General features: G+C 37.2%; 1 protein-coding gene across 1 annotated transcript in view; it reads left to right on the forward strand.

The window, feature by feature from the left end:
* Positions 1-16902, forward strand: part of HEATR5B (HEAT repeat containing 5B) — a 53153-nt gene extending 36251 nt beyond the window's left edge. The window contains exons 29-36 of the mRNA XM_085219544.1: positions 488-748; positions 1026-1153; positions 1331-1475; positions 5012-5281; positions 6677-6901; positions 9332-9483; positions 12415-12628; positions 14077-16902. Of these exons, the coding sequence (XP_085075670.1) occupies positions 488-748; positions 1026-1153; positions 1331-1475; positions 5012-5281; positions 6677-6901; positions 9332-9483; positions 12415-12628; positions 14077-14381 (1700 nt within the window). The 3' untranslated portion in view covers positions 14382-16902. The remainder of the gene's footprint in view (positions 1-487; positions 749-1025; positions 1154-1330; positions 1476-5011; positions 5282-6676; positions 6902-9331; positions 9484-12414; positions 12629-14076) is intronic.
* The last annotated feature ends 817 nt before the right edge of the window (positions 16903-17719 follow it).

Consider the following 17719-nt stretch of genomic DNA (forward strand, 5'->3'; position numbering starts at 1 on the left):
TTTAATCTACAGTGAAAAATTCTTTATCTGATTCACAAAGATGATTAAAACAATATTGTTGTAGAAATAGAAAACAAAACAGTGCTTTTTATAGCTGTAATACTTTGACATCAAATGCAAAAAGATGTTTACCTTAAGGAAGCACAGTCCATCAGATTACAGTGGATTTGGTCTTACAAAACTTGAGTGTTCTGTGTGAAAAAGGCCGTGAGATCTGATGTATTTTAGTGCAACTCTTGACTTTCTTCTTACTGCTCCATCACAGCCATTGCACTTTGTGAGATGTGCTAATGTTACTTCTTCAGACAGTGTTGGAATACACTGTGACTATGAAGGGTTACATCTGAATATCTACATGAGTAAACACAATATGAGTAAATAACTAAGAAATTTGGAGTACATGCTTTTTGTCTATTATTTTAGAGAATTTCAGGGTTTACCTTTGCAGAGAATTTCAGAATTTATCTTTATTTTTCTTATTTAATAGGAGGAGCATTTTACACTCCTGAAACAATTGATACAGCTAGACTGCATTATCGAAACTCTTGGGCTCCTATACTTCATGCAGTGGCACTTTGGCTAAACAGTACAGGTTTTAGTGCTTCTGAGTCAACAGAAGAGACTGCTGCAGCAATGCCTAATTCACAGAAACGTGCCACATCTATTATGTTAAACCAGACACCTGGGACTCCACCTACCACTAAATCTTTGCCAGAGTTGAACAAAGATCGAATGCACTTAATTTTGGGTAAGAGCTATGAATTTCCTGCGCAGTACCAGCACGTTATGTTATGAAATGATATGGGAATAAGAAAATTTGTTTTATTTAAACCGAGGAATTTAAAAATGCATTGTTTGTCTGGACAGTGATGTTTTGAAATATCTGTCTCTCTCTACCTCTTGTATATTTCACAGCTTTGACAGAGTATTTGTCAGTGTGATTTTTATCATTTCTATAGAGTAGTTGTGATGTAGTTGTGTATAGCTGATGAAGTGAACATTCTTCTAATTACTGCTCTTTTCAGGTGTTAGCATACAGTTTCTCTGTTCCCCAAGACCTGAAGAGCCTGTTGAACATGTTACATCTTGTTTACAAGCACTTCACACTTTATTGGATTCCCCTTGTGCCAGGATCCATATTGCAGAGGATCAGGTACTTGTATGAGCATGATATGTCAGTTAGCTTTCCTGGGTCTTGATTTTTCATTTGTGATGATTGCAAAACCTAGAATTATTCTTGTGCAAGAGAAGTATCTGCTTGGTCTAAGCAATTGATATAACAATTGAGAATTGTTAAGCCCTAATTAGATTGTGTTTTGGTTTCTTGTAGCTCCTTGGTGTTGAACTCCTGAATGTGCTTCACCGACTTCTCCTGACTTGGGATCCTACTTCAGTCCAACTATTGGTTACAGGAGTTGTCCAGCAGATAGTAAGAGCAGCTCAGGATTATTTGCAGGAAAAAAGGAACTCCCTAAGTAAGACTTTGAAAACATAGCTTGTTTTGTAGATTAAAGAAGCAATGGGTTTTCATGTTGGAGGAGGGTCTCAGATGCATTTGATGGTGGTTACACTAAGGAAGAAAATGCTGTATATTCCACAGATGCTGTAGCTGCATTCATAATATTGCCTGCTGATTTCTTAACTCTTGTAAGATGTATTTTCTCCTTCCCCTCATAATTCCAGTGGTCATTCTTTTCGCGTCTCATTCTCTTGAACGTGAGTGATGAAAATTATACTCAACAAACAACTGTAAGGTCTTAGTAATACCTAGTTTCATGGAATCATTAGGATTGGAAAAGACCTCTAAGGACATGTAGTCCAGTTGTTTCACTGATGTTTATCTATTGACTGGATCTTAGCATTTCATTGATTTGTGAAGTTTAGTGGTTTGGTCCCCTGTGTGTTGGGTCCTGTGGTGCGTCCCTGTCAGGACTGGCTGGCATGAGGTGAGCTATTTGCTACTGGAACCAGTGTGAAAACTTGATTACTAACCAGGAGTTCTTGTCTGGAAGTGGAGTGGACTGGCATCTTGGTTCTGAACTGTCATGTAGGGTGTGTCTTCAACCAAAAGCTTTGAGAACAGGGTGTGCAAACATGAGCAAGGACAGATGTGCTTGTGCCACCCAAAAGTCATTCTCAAGACTGTGTAAGATGCTTGAGTCAGCAAAATGATGGCAGTGACAGGCAGCAAGATACAGTCAGCTTATTGAGGAACAGTCACCTCTGGCACATCAGAAATCTAATGACCTGCCTTGAAATTCAGATGAAACTCCTAATGTGACTGTACTCGAGGTGCTTGTCCATGCAGGGCTAGAGGTGAGGTTGATCTCATCTCTGGGATATGAAGGAAATGCGTGTGAAGGTGAGCAGATTGTGTAGTGTCTGGAAAGCCAAATGGGAGAAATGGCATATTCTTCACAAAGATCTTGCAGAGACAGGAGCCCGAAATGCATGCCTCACATAAGGATGGACAGCCAAAGGCTATGCTGGAATATGGAGCATGGGACCCCTACAGTGGTGGAGACTGCAAGGTTGTGGCATCTAGCAGCAAAAAGCTTTCTCTTATCTCCGTTCATCTGGTTAGAGAACATTGTAGGACTGTCAAGAGAAAAACAAAGTGTTGGAGTAGGCATCTGGGCTAGACATTCTTTTCTGGATCAGAACTAGTACCTGTAAAAGGGGACTGAAGGGTGATACAGCAGTCAAAGACATCTTGTTTGCCACAGACTGCTTAATCAAGAAGAGGTGATTTAATATGGCTTCATCCAACTGGAAGAAGCCTTCCAATCACAAGCCTTGCGAGTATTATGTAATCTTCTACCATCCCGGCATCTGTGGGAAGGGTAGCTCTACAGAGTGTTCTGGGATACGTGGACCAGTAAGTTTGCCTTGTGTGTGTTGAAAGATTTTTTGGAGTTAGTCCCCTTGGAAATAATTTCAGAGTTCAAGAATGTCATTGGGAAAAGTTAGCATAAACTTACTATGGGTAAATAAAGTCTAATTGCCTTCTGTGATGAAATAACTAGCGTTAGATGTAGGGAGAGTGGTGGGTGATTACTGGGTGAATAATGTTGCTAAAGTTGTCTATATCATTGAAAAACTGGAGAGATGTGGACTGGATAGGTGAATCTGTGCATGGCTGCAATGCTGAATACTCAGCTGCTTTAGAAGAATGTGGCCAGTAAGTCAAGGGAAATTTTCTTCTCATTTAAGCTTGTGAAGCCGTGTCTGGAGCTGTGTCTTGTTTTCTCAATCCTTTCTTTCCTATCCTAAGTAAGGAAGATGTTGACAAGGTTTTAAGTCCAGTGAAGGTCCATTAAGATGCTTGGGAAGATAAGAACGGCAGGATGAGCAAGCTGAACTTATTTGGTGGCAGAAGAGAGAATTAATAGGTGATTGAATGGCAATCTCCCCTTCTTAAAGGAGACTTGAAGAAAAGGGCAAGCCAGACATTTCTGAAAAGAGTATGATGAGATGACAAGAGACAATGGATAGAAGTTGCAGAGAAATCCACACAGGATATGAGGAAAAAGTGTGATGCCATGGGGGTGATGAAACAGTAGAATATGTACCTAGAGATGTTATGGAATTTCCATGTTTGGAGGTATGCCAAGCAAGACCCTGAGCAATCTATTCTAGCTTTTGAGTTGGAATAGAGAGCAGAAGATTGGACTCAAATGACTCGCAGAGGTCCCTTTCAGCTTCAACTTTTTCTGAGATTCTCTGTTCAGCTGGTATACCTAAATTCTGTTCCTTTACTTTTCCTTTTATTTAGCATCAGTGAAACTTATCCTCGCTTCTGCTAATGTGTCGTATTTCAAGTTCTGATGTTCTGCTTAGGATCTTTGTTAGAAAATTGTTTGCTTCTACTTTACATCTAAGTACCCTTGATTAAAAGTATTAGCATCAATCCAGATGCTGCTTTCTGAGGTACTTTTAGAAACCTCTTTTTACCGAGCACCTTTCTGTTCAGTTGTTCTTTTACCATTTATTTAAAAAAAACTCGTATTGGGTGTACCATTTTCCATCTTTGCTTGTTAAATTGATTTCCAAGTGGCAACATGGCAAATATTTATTGTATCTGGTTAATTTAGATCTACTATGTTTTATTTTACTTCAAGGAAGAAAAATAAAACTTAAAGGATGTGTTTCTTACTAAGGAAAACTACTATATGGTTCTGGCACTGTATGCTGTTAGGAGAAAACTTAGCTTTTACCCATTTTCTAAGTGAAAACAGAGAGGGGATTTTGTTAGAATTTGAGGAACCAGCATAGCTAAAATGTAAGCTCTGTTCCTTCATGTGAATTAATTGAATTGTTTGCTATCGGTCTGGCAAGTTGCTTTTTTCAAATCAGCGAATGTGAAAACTCTCGTAATCATTTAAATTCACTGGGGCTCTGTGAGGATAGTTCAGGCCAGCTTTGATGCGCTGAATCTCTGTTACTGTTTTATGGGAGAAGGCAGGACTGCAGCTGGCTGAGCTGCCGTTCAAAAGAGAGCCTTTCTAAATTGAATGCACTGAAATTGTGGAGTTAAACATAGAATCCTACTATGCTTTTCTGTTCTCTTATTTCATGGTCAGCTTAGGCTGAAATAAGATTTGTCAGTGTTGAACACTTAATTTATAGCCATTAAATTAAAAAAAAAAACAAAACTGTAATGGCTATTTATTTGACAGTCATTGCCTTTAATTTTGCCACTAGAATGAAAAAAAAAAAAAACTTGCTGCATTTTTATTTTGTTACTACTACTTTATTTCTAGTTCTGAATGGGTCTTTAGAACTATTGCTGCAATTACAATTATTCTAAAGCATCTTAAAGCCCTTTAAGTCCTTCAAACTAGAACATTTATTTTGACATGAGTCGTGTTTATAGTATCTTTGTTTGAAGCAACTGTTTTCATTGGATTTTTAACTCTTTTTTTTTTTTTTTTTTAGTGTTTTGTATAATCTTTGATAGGGAATCTCTTTTTCTAACTGTATCCTCAGCCATTATTTCCTTTTTTTCCAGACGAAGATGATATTGGAGAAAAAGAAAATCCTCTCTCTTTAGGAGAGGGAGGTGAGAGTGGTGGTCTTGTACCTGGAAAATCTCTAGTATTTGCAGCCATGGAATTGCTTATGTTTATCCTGGTACGACACATGCCTCATCTAAGTTCCAAAGTGTCAGATTCTCCAAGCCACATTGCTGCCAAATCCCACCTTTCTGAGGAGAGTGCTCGTCTTGTGGCTGCCACTGTCACTATACTGTCTGACCTACCTTCTCTCTGTTCTCCAGCAGGTAAAGTATTGACAAAGTACGTGAATGGTTATTGTGTGGGACCTTGTGAGCTTATGATACTAAAACAAAATTAAAATTTTATATGATGTATAAGGTCATCTGTTGAAAATGTTGCTTAGGTTCTAGAATAAACTAGGAGCTCAGGCTTCTCCAGTGGTTCAACATTAAGAAAATGGCTTCAAGTCTGCATGTGTGCTGTAAGTTTGCTGAGGAAATGAGCTCTATATCATTGTTTCTTTTTCCCAGTTCTTCTTTTTTTCTTTTTTCTTTTTTTTTTTTTTTTTTTCCAAACCTCCTGATTTTGAAGCCTTTTGACCAATTTTAATCATGTTGTGAAAGATTGACATCTCAGAAGTAATTAAATTCCTGGGAAGTTCACAAAAAGCAGAAGTTTGATGAAAAAGCATCACACTGAGGAAAAACTAGCACAATTTAGCTCTGCTGCACTTTGCTTTTCGGCCATTGGCTGTCAGTCATCCCAAAAGTAACTCTAAACTAAATAAAGCTTTCTTCTGTCCAGGGAGGCTGTCACAAAGGGTATGCATAAACTAGAGTAGCTGCACTTATTGCAATTGCAATTATTGCAGTTGTAAAATACACAGATATGTGGGAAGTTTCAACAGATGTGGAAAAATGAGGCACAGAAAAGATTAAGAATTAAATGTGGAAAGAGACTTAACTGTCTGAAATGAGTTGTAGCTTGATATTATACACCTAAGCCCATTAGCGCCCTTCTTTCATTCCTGCACTTGCTTGGAGTTTGTATGCATTGTTGAAACTACTTTTAATGAAGATCCCATGTGTCTAAAGTCAGATTGTGTATTTGACCAGTACTTCTTGAGTTTGCCCAGCTTGCACTTTTAGGGCTTGCTGCACAAAACTTAGATTACTTTTCTGATGAAATCAACAGCTATGATATATAGGAGGTAGGATCACTTTGTCTCTTTTATAGAGTAAGCAAATGGTTGCAAATTTTACCCAAGACATGAAACACTCTGAACTTCCTTCTTACTTCTGAGGCTTATAATACACACCTGCTTCCTTGGAAAGTCCTCTGACTTGGATACCTGTTCGCAGATCTGTTATTGTATTTTTTTTTTTTTTAAAGACCTTAGACATATACAGATGCTGTTTCAAGATATTTAACTTTCTGATGGCATCCATGAGAGAGTCTAACTCCTTTTTGCCATGTAGGGCAATCCTAAAAGCTCATGATATACTTCCAGAGTACTGGTGAATGAATTTGGTGATAAAATACTGAATTCCACGTACTACTTTGTTACCTGAATTGCAGTTTCTCTTTCTAGCCATATATATCCCTTTTGGGAAAGCTGAAGAAGTTATCTACTGCACTGTTTGGAAATAACTTCAGAAATTCTACTTTATCTTGTTTAGGTTGTATGACAGTCCTGCCTACTATCCTATTTCTGATTACTAGAGTATTGAAAGAAACAGCTGTAAAATCAGCAGACAATCAGGTCCCACCTCCAGTCAGTGCAGCACTTCAAGGGATAAAAACTATTGTTACTCTTCCAACAGTCAAGACTGATGAAACTCAAAACCAGTGGGCAAGTCTTATTCGCAGTACTTTGGCATCTATCCTGGAATACTCACAACCTGGTAAGTGATTCCTCAGTGCAGGAAACCTAAAACAGAACTGGCTTTTGCTTTAATGAAAAGACAGGTATTGTACCTGCCTATAATTTAACAGGTTGCATGCCTGAGGATTGGGAGTTAAAAGCGGTGGATAAATTGCTTCTAAAACTGAAATGGAAGGAAGATCTGAGTGCACACAGCTTAACTAGCAGAAGTCAGTAGGTTGCGTAGGAGATGAGCACAATGTTGACTAAGAAAATACAATTGTATGTTAGAAGTTTCCATCTCAGTTGTGTCCTTGTTGGATCTTGGCTTTGGCAGTATTGGTCATAACCTCCTATTAAAAATGTTGCCGTTTGCAACTCCAGGTAGTTTTGTACATTAGTTCAGGCTTCTCTCTTCCAGTTTGAATGCCGTTATAAAGTAAAAAGTTTATGCTTTAGATTTGCATTTAGGATAATTATATCAGTCTTCATAGTTTCAGTGCCTTGTTTCTGGAATTTGAAATCTTCCTTCTGATATCTATTAGTGTTTCTGACACTGAGTGAACATCTTGCAAATAAAATCTGAATGAGTTCCAAGCTGCATTCGCATCATTTCCTAGGCTATGCCTCAATTTCTCTGATTACTGGCAACTCTAAGCATATTATCAAGGCTGGAACAGACCATAATTTCCACTCCTCCTTTCCTTTTTCCACAGGATACCAGCTAGGTTAAAGCAAAAGGGAATTTAGTTACCAAAACAGTGTTTGTAGAAAGAACCAATCTGTTTACTGAGTCTAATTGTTCAGTGCAGTACTTGAACTCAACACCTTGAATTAAACCTCAGAAAAGCAGTGTATATCTTATAAGCGCTTGCTGACAAGATTTGTGTAGTCTTAATGACAGTAAGTGTTAATGTGTATGAAGACAGCAATGGATAATTGTGGCAAGGCTCATGCTAGAGTAGGAGATTTGCAATTCTGCTGCAAGCTGTCAGTGGTTAGAAAAAATCCTACTCCTGCCAAAAAAAAGCCTGTTATCCATTGGCAGGATTTCTGCTGTGTCTTGTTTAGAGAACTACAGGCTACTTCTGTTAGCTCACATTTGTGCTTTGCCTTGCTCTTCAAAAAGTGAAAAAGATATAGTCTCAGCTGCATGGTTAGCAAAGAGAGAGACAAAGATTTGTCATTCGCTTAATGGCAGTTCAGCCAAAAAGACATCCCATTACATCCCTGAGGAACCATTTATAATCTGAAGAGAAGCTTGAATGGAGTTACTCATGTGAGATAGGTAATTGCAAATGATCCTGAAAATGTCTGAAGGGGAAGGATCGGTGCATTTGTGTTATCTGAGTCAAAATTCTAATTTGATCTGTCATATCAACTCATGTCTTCCAGCCATTTGTTACTGTTTCTCCAGTTCACCTTTCCACAAACATTACTGCCTTTATGCTTTATGCAGACTTCCGAAATTTTTCTCAGTTCCTTGCAAGAGTGTAAATTTTCCTGTTCCTTTCCAGTCTTCTTTGAACGCATCATACAAGAATATAAGCAAGGTCTATTGCATGCAATTTTGTTTCATAATTCAAAGAACATTAAAATTAAGCAAAGCCCCCCACAAAAAAGCACCAACAGAACACCACTGTGTTTCTCACTTAATGTTTGGAGTCATTTTCTGAAGTGAGTTTTCACATCGTAGCTAAAGCCAGTCTAACAGCTAGCTGATAACTGTAAAAAGGATGTCATGCTATCCTTGGTTTTGCTGACTATATAGATGTTACTGCTTTGGTTCTGCTCTCCCTTGAGAGTCTTAACAATTTAGCTAACAAAACCAGCAGAAAATTACTACATCTTCTTTTCCCCTGTTGCTGTGTCTTCAAGAATGATATCTATGAAGAGCTGGTGCAATCAGAAAAAGGATGACAGTTGCAAGTACAGATGAATTTGAAAAGAAAGAAAAGTTAAAATAGAACTACTATTTTTTTGTTTGTGGCAGGTAGATGTCAGATCAGTCTATCTGTTATGTAGAAGCTCATGGTAAGTTAGAGTTGTTGCTGTGCTGGTTATCAGTTCTTGACTCTGCTGAATCAGCTGAAGAGAATAAAAAAGGGAAGCCAACTATTTTTAATGGGAAAAAGATTTCAAAAATACATTTTCACCCTTTGTTTACACATGGGAAACAAAAATGTAGCTTGTTCAGAGAAAAAGTGTGGGTGATATTTTTGGCTTGCTATTTGTTTTGGAAAGTTTGAATCGCTTTATTAAAAGAGCCTTTGGAAAAGAGTTGCTCAGCTTTAAATTTTCAGTCACAGTCAACAACAACAAAAAATGTAATGAGTAAATGTGTAGTTGTATGCAGTTGCAAGTAATTTCAAATACATTTATTTTTAAGTTTATCTGCATTCTCTGGGTTTTACTTTACTCTGAAAAGCATTCAGAATTTATCTAACAACCTGTTTGGTTTTTCTTTCAGAAGCCACTAAGCCTGTTCTCGATGAAGTAAGCGTACTTACAGCTATTGCTCTCTTTCTTTGGTCAGCAAGCACTGAAATAATTGGAGTACAGTCTTTACAGAATGGATGCATAAACAGATTTAAAAATGCATTAAATTCCAGTGATCCTTGGGTAAGATCATGATACAGGAATTTGAATGATATACAGCTGGAAAAAAAAATAGTAATAGTAATAGTAATTGTAATATGTTTGCTATGTTTCCTGAATGTTTTGTGGGAGCTTTACTTTAGAGACAGATCCTGCTTGTCAAAATAACTAGAATTTTCAGTGATGCATTATAGAAACTCCATAATGAACAAAAGAAACCAAACAATTTACCTTTTGGTAATTTCTGTTCATGGCCTTTTGCCAGGTTTATGACTTGCAGCCCTCAGAAAGAAAAAACCTTTGAAATGTTTAACAAATGCAAAAGAATAGTTACTGGAGATCAGTGACAGTTTTATAGTAAAACTGATCTATTGTAATACAAACTAAACCATGTTTTCTGCAGATAAAATTACGACCCACATTCCTGATGAACTTTGTTCTGCACAAAACCTATGCTTATTTTAAATGTTCATACAAAATGCAGTTGAGAAAAATCTGTTCTGTGGTCACCATCAAAGGCATCTACAGCTTGTGAATCATCTTTCTTGATTTCTCTTCTGTCCTTTGGTTTGTCTTTATGAATTTTTTTCTAAATTATCTTCTTACTGATGAGAAACAAACTTTTAGCCTAGTTTTGCTCAATCAGATTAATACACTTCATAGTTAAGCTTAAGTGTTCTAGCCATGTATTAGTTTGAGCAGCTATATAAATCAGCAGGTAGGAACTAAAAATAAGTAAAATAAATCTGTAGTGTTTCCACAAGCATGTGCTGCAGAGATTCCTCAGAAGAAAATGCTGACGCGTTTATTGTCACATCAAGACATTTAGAATCATCTTCGGAGCAAGAATTCTTTTCTTCATCAGGCCTGGTATTTTCCAGCAGGGGCAAGAAACTCAGTTGGTTCTTTGCTGAATCCTAACTTTGAATGAAAAGCTGCTTAAGATTTTAGTGTGTGAATGGAAGTGTCAAGTCTGTGAAGTGGAAACTTTTACGTCTTACTCTCTCTCAGCTCTGAATAAACACACAAACGGTGAAAAGAAGTACATCTTTGCCCACCCTGCTGGAAAGCTGTCAGTGAGCAGGAACTTAGAACTAATTCTGTAATTCACAGGAAATGCTTTGACGGGAACCAGATTCTGTCTAATCTCCTCACTGATGTGCAGAGCAAATACTCTGTGATGCTTGTTGTTGGTTCACTGTAGTTTTTAAATATAAAACAGTCACTGCTGAGTGCAGTTACTAGACACTTATTTATAATAGAAGCATTGAACCAATTAGGAAACAAATAAAAAACGACTCTTTTAAAGAAATACCACTGTCTTAAAGATACAGAAATATTTTTGAAACTACTACCAGTTGCAGAAGACTGAAGTGATAGATAAGCTGCATAGTAGTATCTTTAAGGCAAGTTCATTTTCTGGAGCTGTAGGCTAATTTTGATAGGTCTTTCTCTCTTGATGTAATTAGTAAGTTTTACAGGAAAGTGTGCCTTAGAAGAAGCCCTGGTTTTACCTCTCAGGAGTTCTTGGAAAACTTCTCTGAATGTGGAGTAGTCAAAAGTTATATACATACACATACAATTGAATATGCTTTAGTGAAATTCTGCTGTCAGATGCAGTTGTAAAACTGCACCTACTTCAACTATGGATGTGTTTAAAAAAAAAAAAAAACAAAAAAACCAGTCCATTACTCTTTATTTTTACATTTAATAACCTTAACAGCTAGTCAGGAGTTTTCAAAATGTAAGCAGAAAGAGGAAGAAATTACTTGGAGTAGTATGGAGTGTATAAGGGAATAATTTATTGAAAATGGCCAAAGATTTTTCTCCCAGTACCTTGCACAGCATATTTTCTACCATGGAGCTCTATTTAAAAAAGCATGGAAATGGTATTTGAGGAACTGTTATTATTTCAGGCTTCAAACATTAAGCTGAACACAAAACTTGCAGTCATATATTAACAGCAAAGTGAGCTGCCTAACTTGTGTTTTCTTACTATTAACTTATCTTTTATTTAATGTTTTCATTTATGCATCTCTTTTTTCCAGTTATCCCCTCACAGATCACTGTGTTTAACAATACTTAGGAATGTTCCTATTCAGAACATGCTTGATAATTTATCCTGTTCTAGTTTGAGTTTGGTTTGAAAACCTGCAGTGTTTTATCCTCGTACTTGCTGTGGGGTTTTACCCTTTCAAAGGGTCAGCGTTGTCTGTGTGGCATTTTGGAGCAAGAGTTTTTTTGAACCCAAATCACGTTCATTCTAAACAAGACTATCAGTAAGTTGTTTTTCCCAAATGTTAACTTTAATGTTTCCTGCTTCTAGTAAGAAAAAGGAGGGCTGGGGAAGGAAGAGAAAAAGGAAAGATGGAAGGAGAAGGTTCTGTGATCCAGCCTGCTCTATACCTATGTCTATATTTTTATGTTTTTTTTATTACCAGCACAAGATGGAGACACAGAAGGAAGGATGTACCTGCCACTGCTGGCCACAGCCTTGGCTTATGTTAGGGCAATAAGATCATTTTGAGATCTGAATCATTTTTATAGACTGTGTAACTCATCTGAGACTGGAAAACTATGTAATGATTTTGAAGATACTTAGTGTTGATAGTTACGAAACTTTAAACTGTAGTTCTCTGTGGACCTATGTGATTGTTTAATATGATGCTAACTGTCCCTTTCTTTTCTGAGTTCGTGCTGACCACCATTTTATACCTGCAGTTAACTCTAATTGCCTTCTTTTATTGAAAAACTGAGCTAGTAATATTTTAGCAAACAGCCTATTTTCTTCTTTCCCTTATTCAGCATATCTCCTTCCCACTTAATCTGTTTTGTTGGGGTTTTTTTTTTTTTTGGAATCACATGTATCTCACACACATAGATAGCTGATTGTATTAGAATTCCTTGAGTTAGCAAGTAACTTGGAAGACAATGTATTTATCTTGATTTGATTAGGTTCAAGCCAAGTGTTACCAGCTTCTACTTTCTGTGTTCCAACATACCAATCGCGCTCTGTCGACTCCATACATTCATTCATTGGCCCCTATAATGGTTGAGAAGTTGAAAGCTGTGGAAAGGAACCGCCCAACAAACAACCTGGAGCTGTTAGCAGTCCAGGAAGGAATTAAAGTCCTTGAAACATTGGTTGCCCTTGGTGAAGAGCAGAATAGTAAGTATTTAGTTTTACTAGATAAATGTGTAATTGTAAAATAAAATGTTGAACATTAGAACTCTTGTAGGTTGATAGCATGCTCACAAAAAAAAAATGCGTAATGCACTTTCATAATTTCATTACTGGAACTTGTGTATACACAAGCTCACATAGCATGTACAGTGTAATATGCTGTAGCATTTCAGTTTCTGGTAATTCCGAAGCAAAATTTAAGTGTGAATTGAAGTAGTGGTATTTTCTTGTATTTAAACATGAATAGAACATACTGTTTATATTTACTTTTTCCTGATGTTAAATACTATTTATTTTAACATCATTTTTATCAGGTTAGTTCTACCATCTCAACAAAGCTTATTTAAAGAGACCGAGAAATAAATTGTATTGGTTGCAAGATCTAGATTGTAGATGAAGCCTTCTGTTTGCTTTGGTAGATAGAATACAGTCTTCATAATTTCTTTCTCTTCACTTTGAATAGCTGAAACAATATAATAACTGAAAGATTTAGCCTGCAGATATTGAACTTAATCTGTGTTTAAAGTTTAAATTGTAAAAATGTTACTTTTTTTTTTTACCCCAATACATTCCTGTTGATATTTCTCTTCATTGATGATAACACTAAATGTATGTTTTCTTGAGTGCCATTGTGCACCAGCCTAGTTTCTAATGAATAAAATTGGAGAATAACTAAAGTGAATGAGGAAACAGAACACTTGATTTTTGCTAATGCTGACAGGAGGCAAGAATATATGTGTTGTCAAAACCTCTAGGAGGAAATGATTAATATTCTAATAGCCTACAGAATTTTCTATAGATGACTTCCATTAGTGTTGAAGTTCTCCAAAAGTTTCAGTTAACATGTTACACGTTTCAAGGATTACTTGTAGCCAGGTTAGGAAGAAATATTAGTCCTACTGCTTTGGTTTTGTTGGTGATTGTTGTTGATCTAAAAGTAAACTCTGTGCTAGTGGCAGGTCTTGTTAGCCCAAGTATTGTTACAGTGCTATTTTTTAAAGTAGTAGCTTTCAAGATGGAGTTGCATGGTGAAAACAGTTCAGTTATGTTCAATGGTTGCTTTTCCAATTCAGATGAATTTTGTCTTTTTTGGCAGTTTTTAAAGTCTTTAATAGCCATTCTACATTTTAAGATCTGTTATCTGTGATCTGCAATTGGATTGTGCAAAGACACTTCTAAAGATGTCAGGAACAAAATAACTGTGATGAACAATAGTAGAAATGAGAAGTACAAGCCTGACAGGCAAGATTGGAGTGACCAAATGACAGGAAGCACTCTGTATTTTGCTTATTTTTGATCTGATCATTTGTAATTACTGAGCTTATTGTCAATTCAGAAAACAAAATTCACATCTATCAGACTAGAAACTTTTTGTTACTAGTTCTTTTCGTTTCTTTCTGATCTGATTTTTTTTTTTTTTCTTTCACGTTTAGGAGTCCAGTTGCTTGCGCTTCTTGTTCCCACTCTGATCTCCTATTTATTGAATGAAAATGCCTTTGCTTCTGCATCTCCAGCATCTAAAGATCTTCACGAGTTTGCCCTTCAGAATTTGATGCACATTGGACCACTTTACCCGCATGCTTTCAAGACCGTAATGGGAGCTGCGCCTGAATTAAAAACACGCCTAGAAACTGCAGTCCGAGCTAGTCAGGCCAGCAAGGCAAAAGCAGCTGCTAGGCAACCACCACCCACAGTACATTCCACCCCAACAATTAAATTGAAAACTAGCTTTTTTTGAATTACTTCTATTATTTTTGGACTGTTAAATTGTCTGAAGCACTACATTATCCCTGATATGTTACTGCAAATAAGTCTGTAATTTTGTGTAATTTGTATCTTAAAGGCTGTCTAATAGAGCTTTGTGTAATTATTTGAAATCTGTGCATTACAAGGGAAGTGGCGTTACTTGTATTTGTATAGCTTTTTGAGAAATTGAGTGTGATCATATTTATGAATTTGCAATATAAATTATCCACAAAAAAAAAATCCACCCTGTTCTCTATCTCATGAAATCCTTTTATTTTTTAAAAGAACCCTTAACCTTTCTGAATGGTGTTTGAAATCTGGTGGCTGTTATTGTACCACTGTGCTGACACAGTGGGGATGCAAGGAAGAGTGGAAACTGTTAGGCGGTACTTACTGTGTACATGGGGAATGTCAAGAGTAGAAATATGCACTCTTTCCTTTTAAAACAAACTAGGGAAGAGGACTGCCTGACACTGTAGAACTTTTCTGCTTGCATGGAAGTGAGAGAAGGAGGGAAAAAAAAAACTTCCAGTCTTTCTGAAGGTTAACAGTCAAGCATGCTATGTAATGAGTCGTCTTTTCTTTATGTGGTGTATCTTTCTTTTGGGTCCATTTTAATGCTTGAATAAAGCACTACAAGAGTCTAATGCCCTATTTCCTCTAAGATAACAACATAAAAAACAAAACAAAAACAAAACAGTGCATTAGAAATTTATTTGATAAAGAGGACTGCCTGCTGTCTGCATTTGTGTTGCTGTGGAACTTGGCCCTTGCAAGGTGCAGTGTTAGCAGTCTCTGTATTCTGCCAAACACTGGTTAAAAATGATGGCTATGTGTACTGCATGTTGTTCAGATTCTAAGATATTTACTTCTTCCTGCAAGATTTTAATATCATTGGAGATGTAGTCCTTGATAAAGTTTGCAGAACCAAATGACTTTGCACCTGTGCTGACTGTAAGGGAGCAGAACACAAAAGTGAGCAAGGCCCTCCAATTTTACCTTCTCCTACCTGGCTTTTTTTTTTTTTTTTTTTTAAATATGCATGGCCTCCCCTCACATTTGAGTGGGTCTGATTTGTTGTTTTTGGATCTGAAAGATAGCTCAAGTGCTTAACTAACTGTACAGAACAAGAGCTCAACTCCCAGTGGTCATGTCTGCCTTCTGCCATATCTCCCCCTTCTGTTAGCAGAGGTACAGAATCATGTATTTTCTTGTATACACAAGACTGACTCACATGAAGATTTTGACACTGCTATTGAATTTACAGAGTTCCATAGGGATCTTTCTATGCATATTGCTTTATAGAGAAAAGTTTTGTAACTGGAAGACTGGGCTTGGACTACTGGGTTTCATGTCTGATATTTTTCTGGATATAACAGGGCTCTGTAGAAACTCTGTATTGTAGGAGCTTCTACTTGAAGCCAAATATAACAAAGGATAGTAAATAGAAATGAGCATGGTTAATAGTTGATTGAAATATTTGTAGGTTGTTATTTTTGTGTAGTCACTTGCCTCTCATCTGCCATAACAGCTTATGTAACCTTTTGGGTACCTATGCAAAGTGAAAGATAATGCTCTCTTGCCCTGATGTATTGGATGTGGGTAAAACATATAATATAAATCTGAAAGCTTTTTACTTCAGTGATTGTTTTAGTACCAAAGTGAGAACAAGAAGTTTGCACCAAGGCAAGAGAAGCAAACTAATATTTCAAATGTCTTTTTCATAAGCATGTAAAGATTAACATTCAAGTATTTTCCAAAGTATTTTCCATTTCCTACTGCAGATAGAGATGCATGCAGCAGTGAAAATCATGTTGTGCAGGAGGAAAAGGATTTCACTGTTCTCATCCTGTCATCTTTGTATAGTGGGATTTAAATTCATCAAAGTTTATCATTTTCCTATAAGTGTTTCAAATATTACAATGCTCTTTTGCTCAGCAGTTGTTTTGAACCCCCTTAAACGTTTGAGAAAGTTCCATTAAAATGTTCAGGAAACTCTCATTGTAGAATCGATCACAAAATATTTGCAATTAAAAATAAGGAAAGTCAAGAAGTTCTCTTCCTTGATAGTTCAGTAATTGATGACTGGTGTTTGCTGGAAAGTTTTTTGTTTTTTTTTAAATCTATAATCAAGTCTGTCTTTACCTTAATTTTTTCTATCTCATCCCTTTGTTGTTTTATTCACATTCTAGGTAATAATAAGATGCTGAACACAGAAGAGGGGTGAGGTGAAGTGTAGTAATCAAGTATGGTGAAGTCTGTAGAAAAACAGTAGCAATGTTGGTGAAAGGGAAAACAGTCCTGGGCAGTTGCAGAGGGATTGGGAAAGGAGAGGTTTTTCTTTGTACGCTATGTGACTGTGTACAACAGGTACAACCTTAATTTGTGTATGTGCCTCTCTTGTTTCTGGTCTTTGTTTGGTTTTGTTGCTCCAGACACAAAAAGTATAACTGCATGATTTTACATCGGAACTTTTGAATCAAACTTCATTTGATTAAAAAACAAAACTTGAAGAGTTGGTCGTGCTTCTTGTTCTTCCTTCTGTTTTTTGATTGTCCTCCTATTCATCTCTTTCTTCATTGCTGGCCTTTTTACTGTGTGTTTTCATGAAGCTTGTTGCTATTTCCCCTTCACTTCTTTCCTCTCTCACCACTGTTTCCTTCCTTTCTCAGTGAGACGTGATGTTCTGCCCTGTTTCTTCAAAAAGTTTCCCCCACAAAGCATTCCCTGTGGTGGGTTCTTGTTCCCCTCTCATCCCTGATCCTTTCTGTCAGCTCACGTGTTTATCATTCCTCTCTTTAGAAGAGATAAGAGGTTATCCACCCACCGCAGTCCCACCTCCTCAGGGTTGGTTACAAAGCAACAAACGCAAGTTCAGAACAGCCAGAAAGAAACAGGAAGCACTGCTTGAGCAAGCGGTGTTGCGCGGGGCCTGTTTCTCTGTGCTGCAGGCTGAGCACGGCCCACAGCATGCAGTGGCCACACCGCTCTCCTGCATCGCTTCTCACATGGAGCTGATGGTGCTAACATAGGGCATGCTAGTGATGTGCGTCTCTTTAGAAAGCTCTTGTGCTAATGGAGCAAGCAACCCGTCTGTGTATGCCTAACAGCTTGTGCCCTCAGCCCATGCTGTCAGCATCAGCCTCAGGAAGTCTTGTTTATCCTTTCAGAAGAGGTAGTGTGGTCGTTTCTGAGAAATGCTGTTATACTCTCCTTGTCAGTGTTCTGATAGGTAGGGAAGGGAAGCTGAAGTGCTCCTAGGATGGACTTGTAGCTTTCAGTGCTCTGGTAGAACTGTGTGGATGTGGCACTGAGGGACACAGTGGGCAT

Source organism: Meleagris gallopavo, chromosome 2, assembly GCF_905368555.1.
Source record: "Meleagris gallopavo chromosome 2, MGAL_WU_HG_1.1, whole genome shotgun sequence".
NCBI lineage: Eukaryota > Metazoa > Chordata > Aves > Galliformes > Phasianidae > Meleagris > Meleagris gallopavo.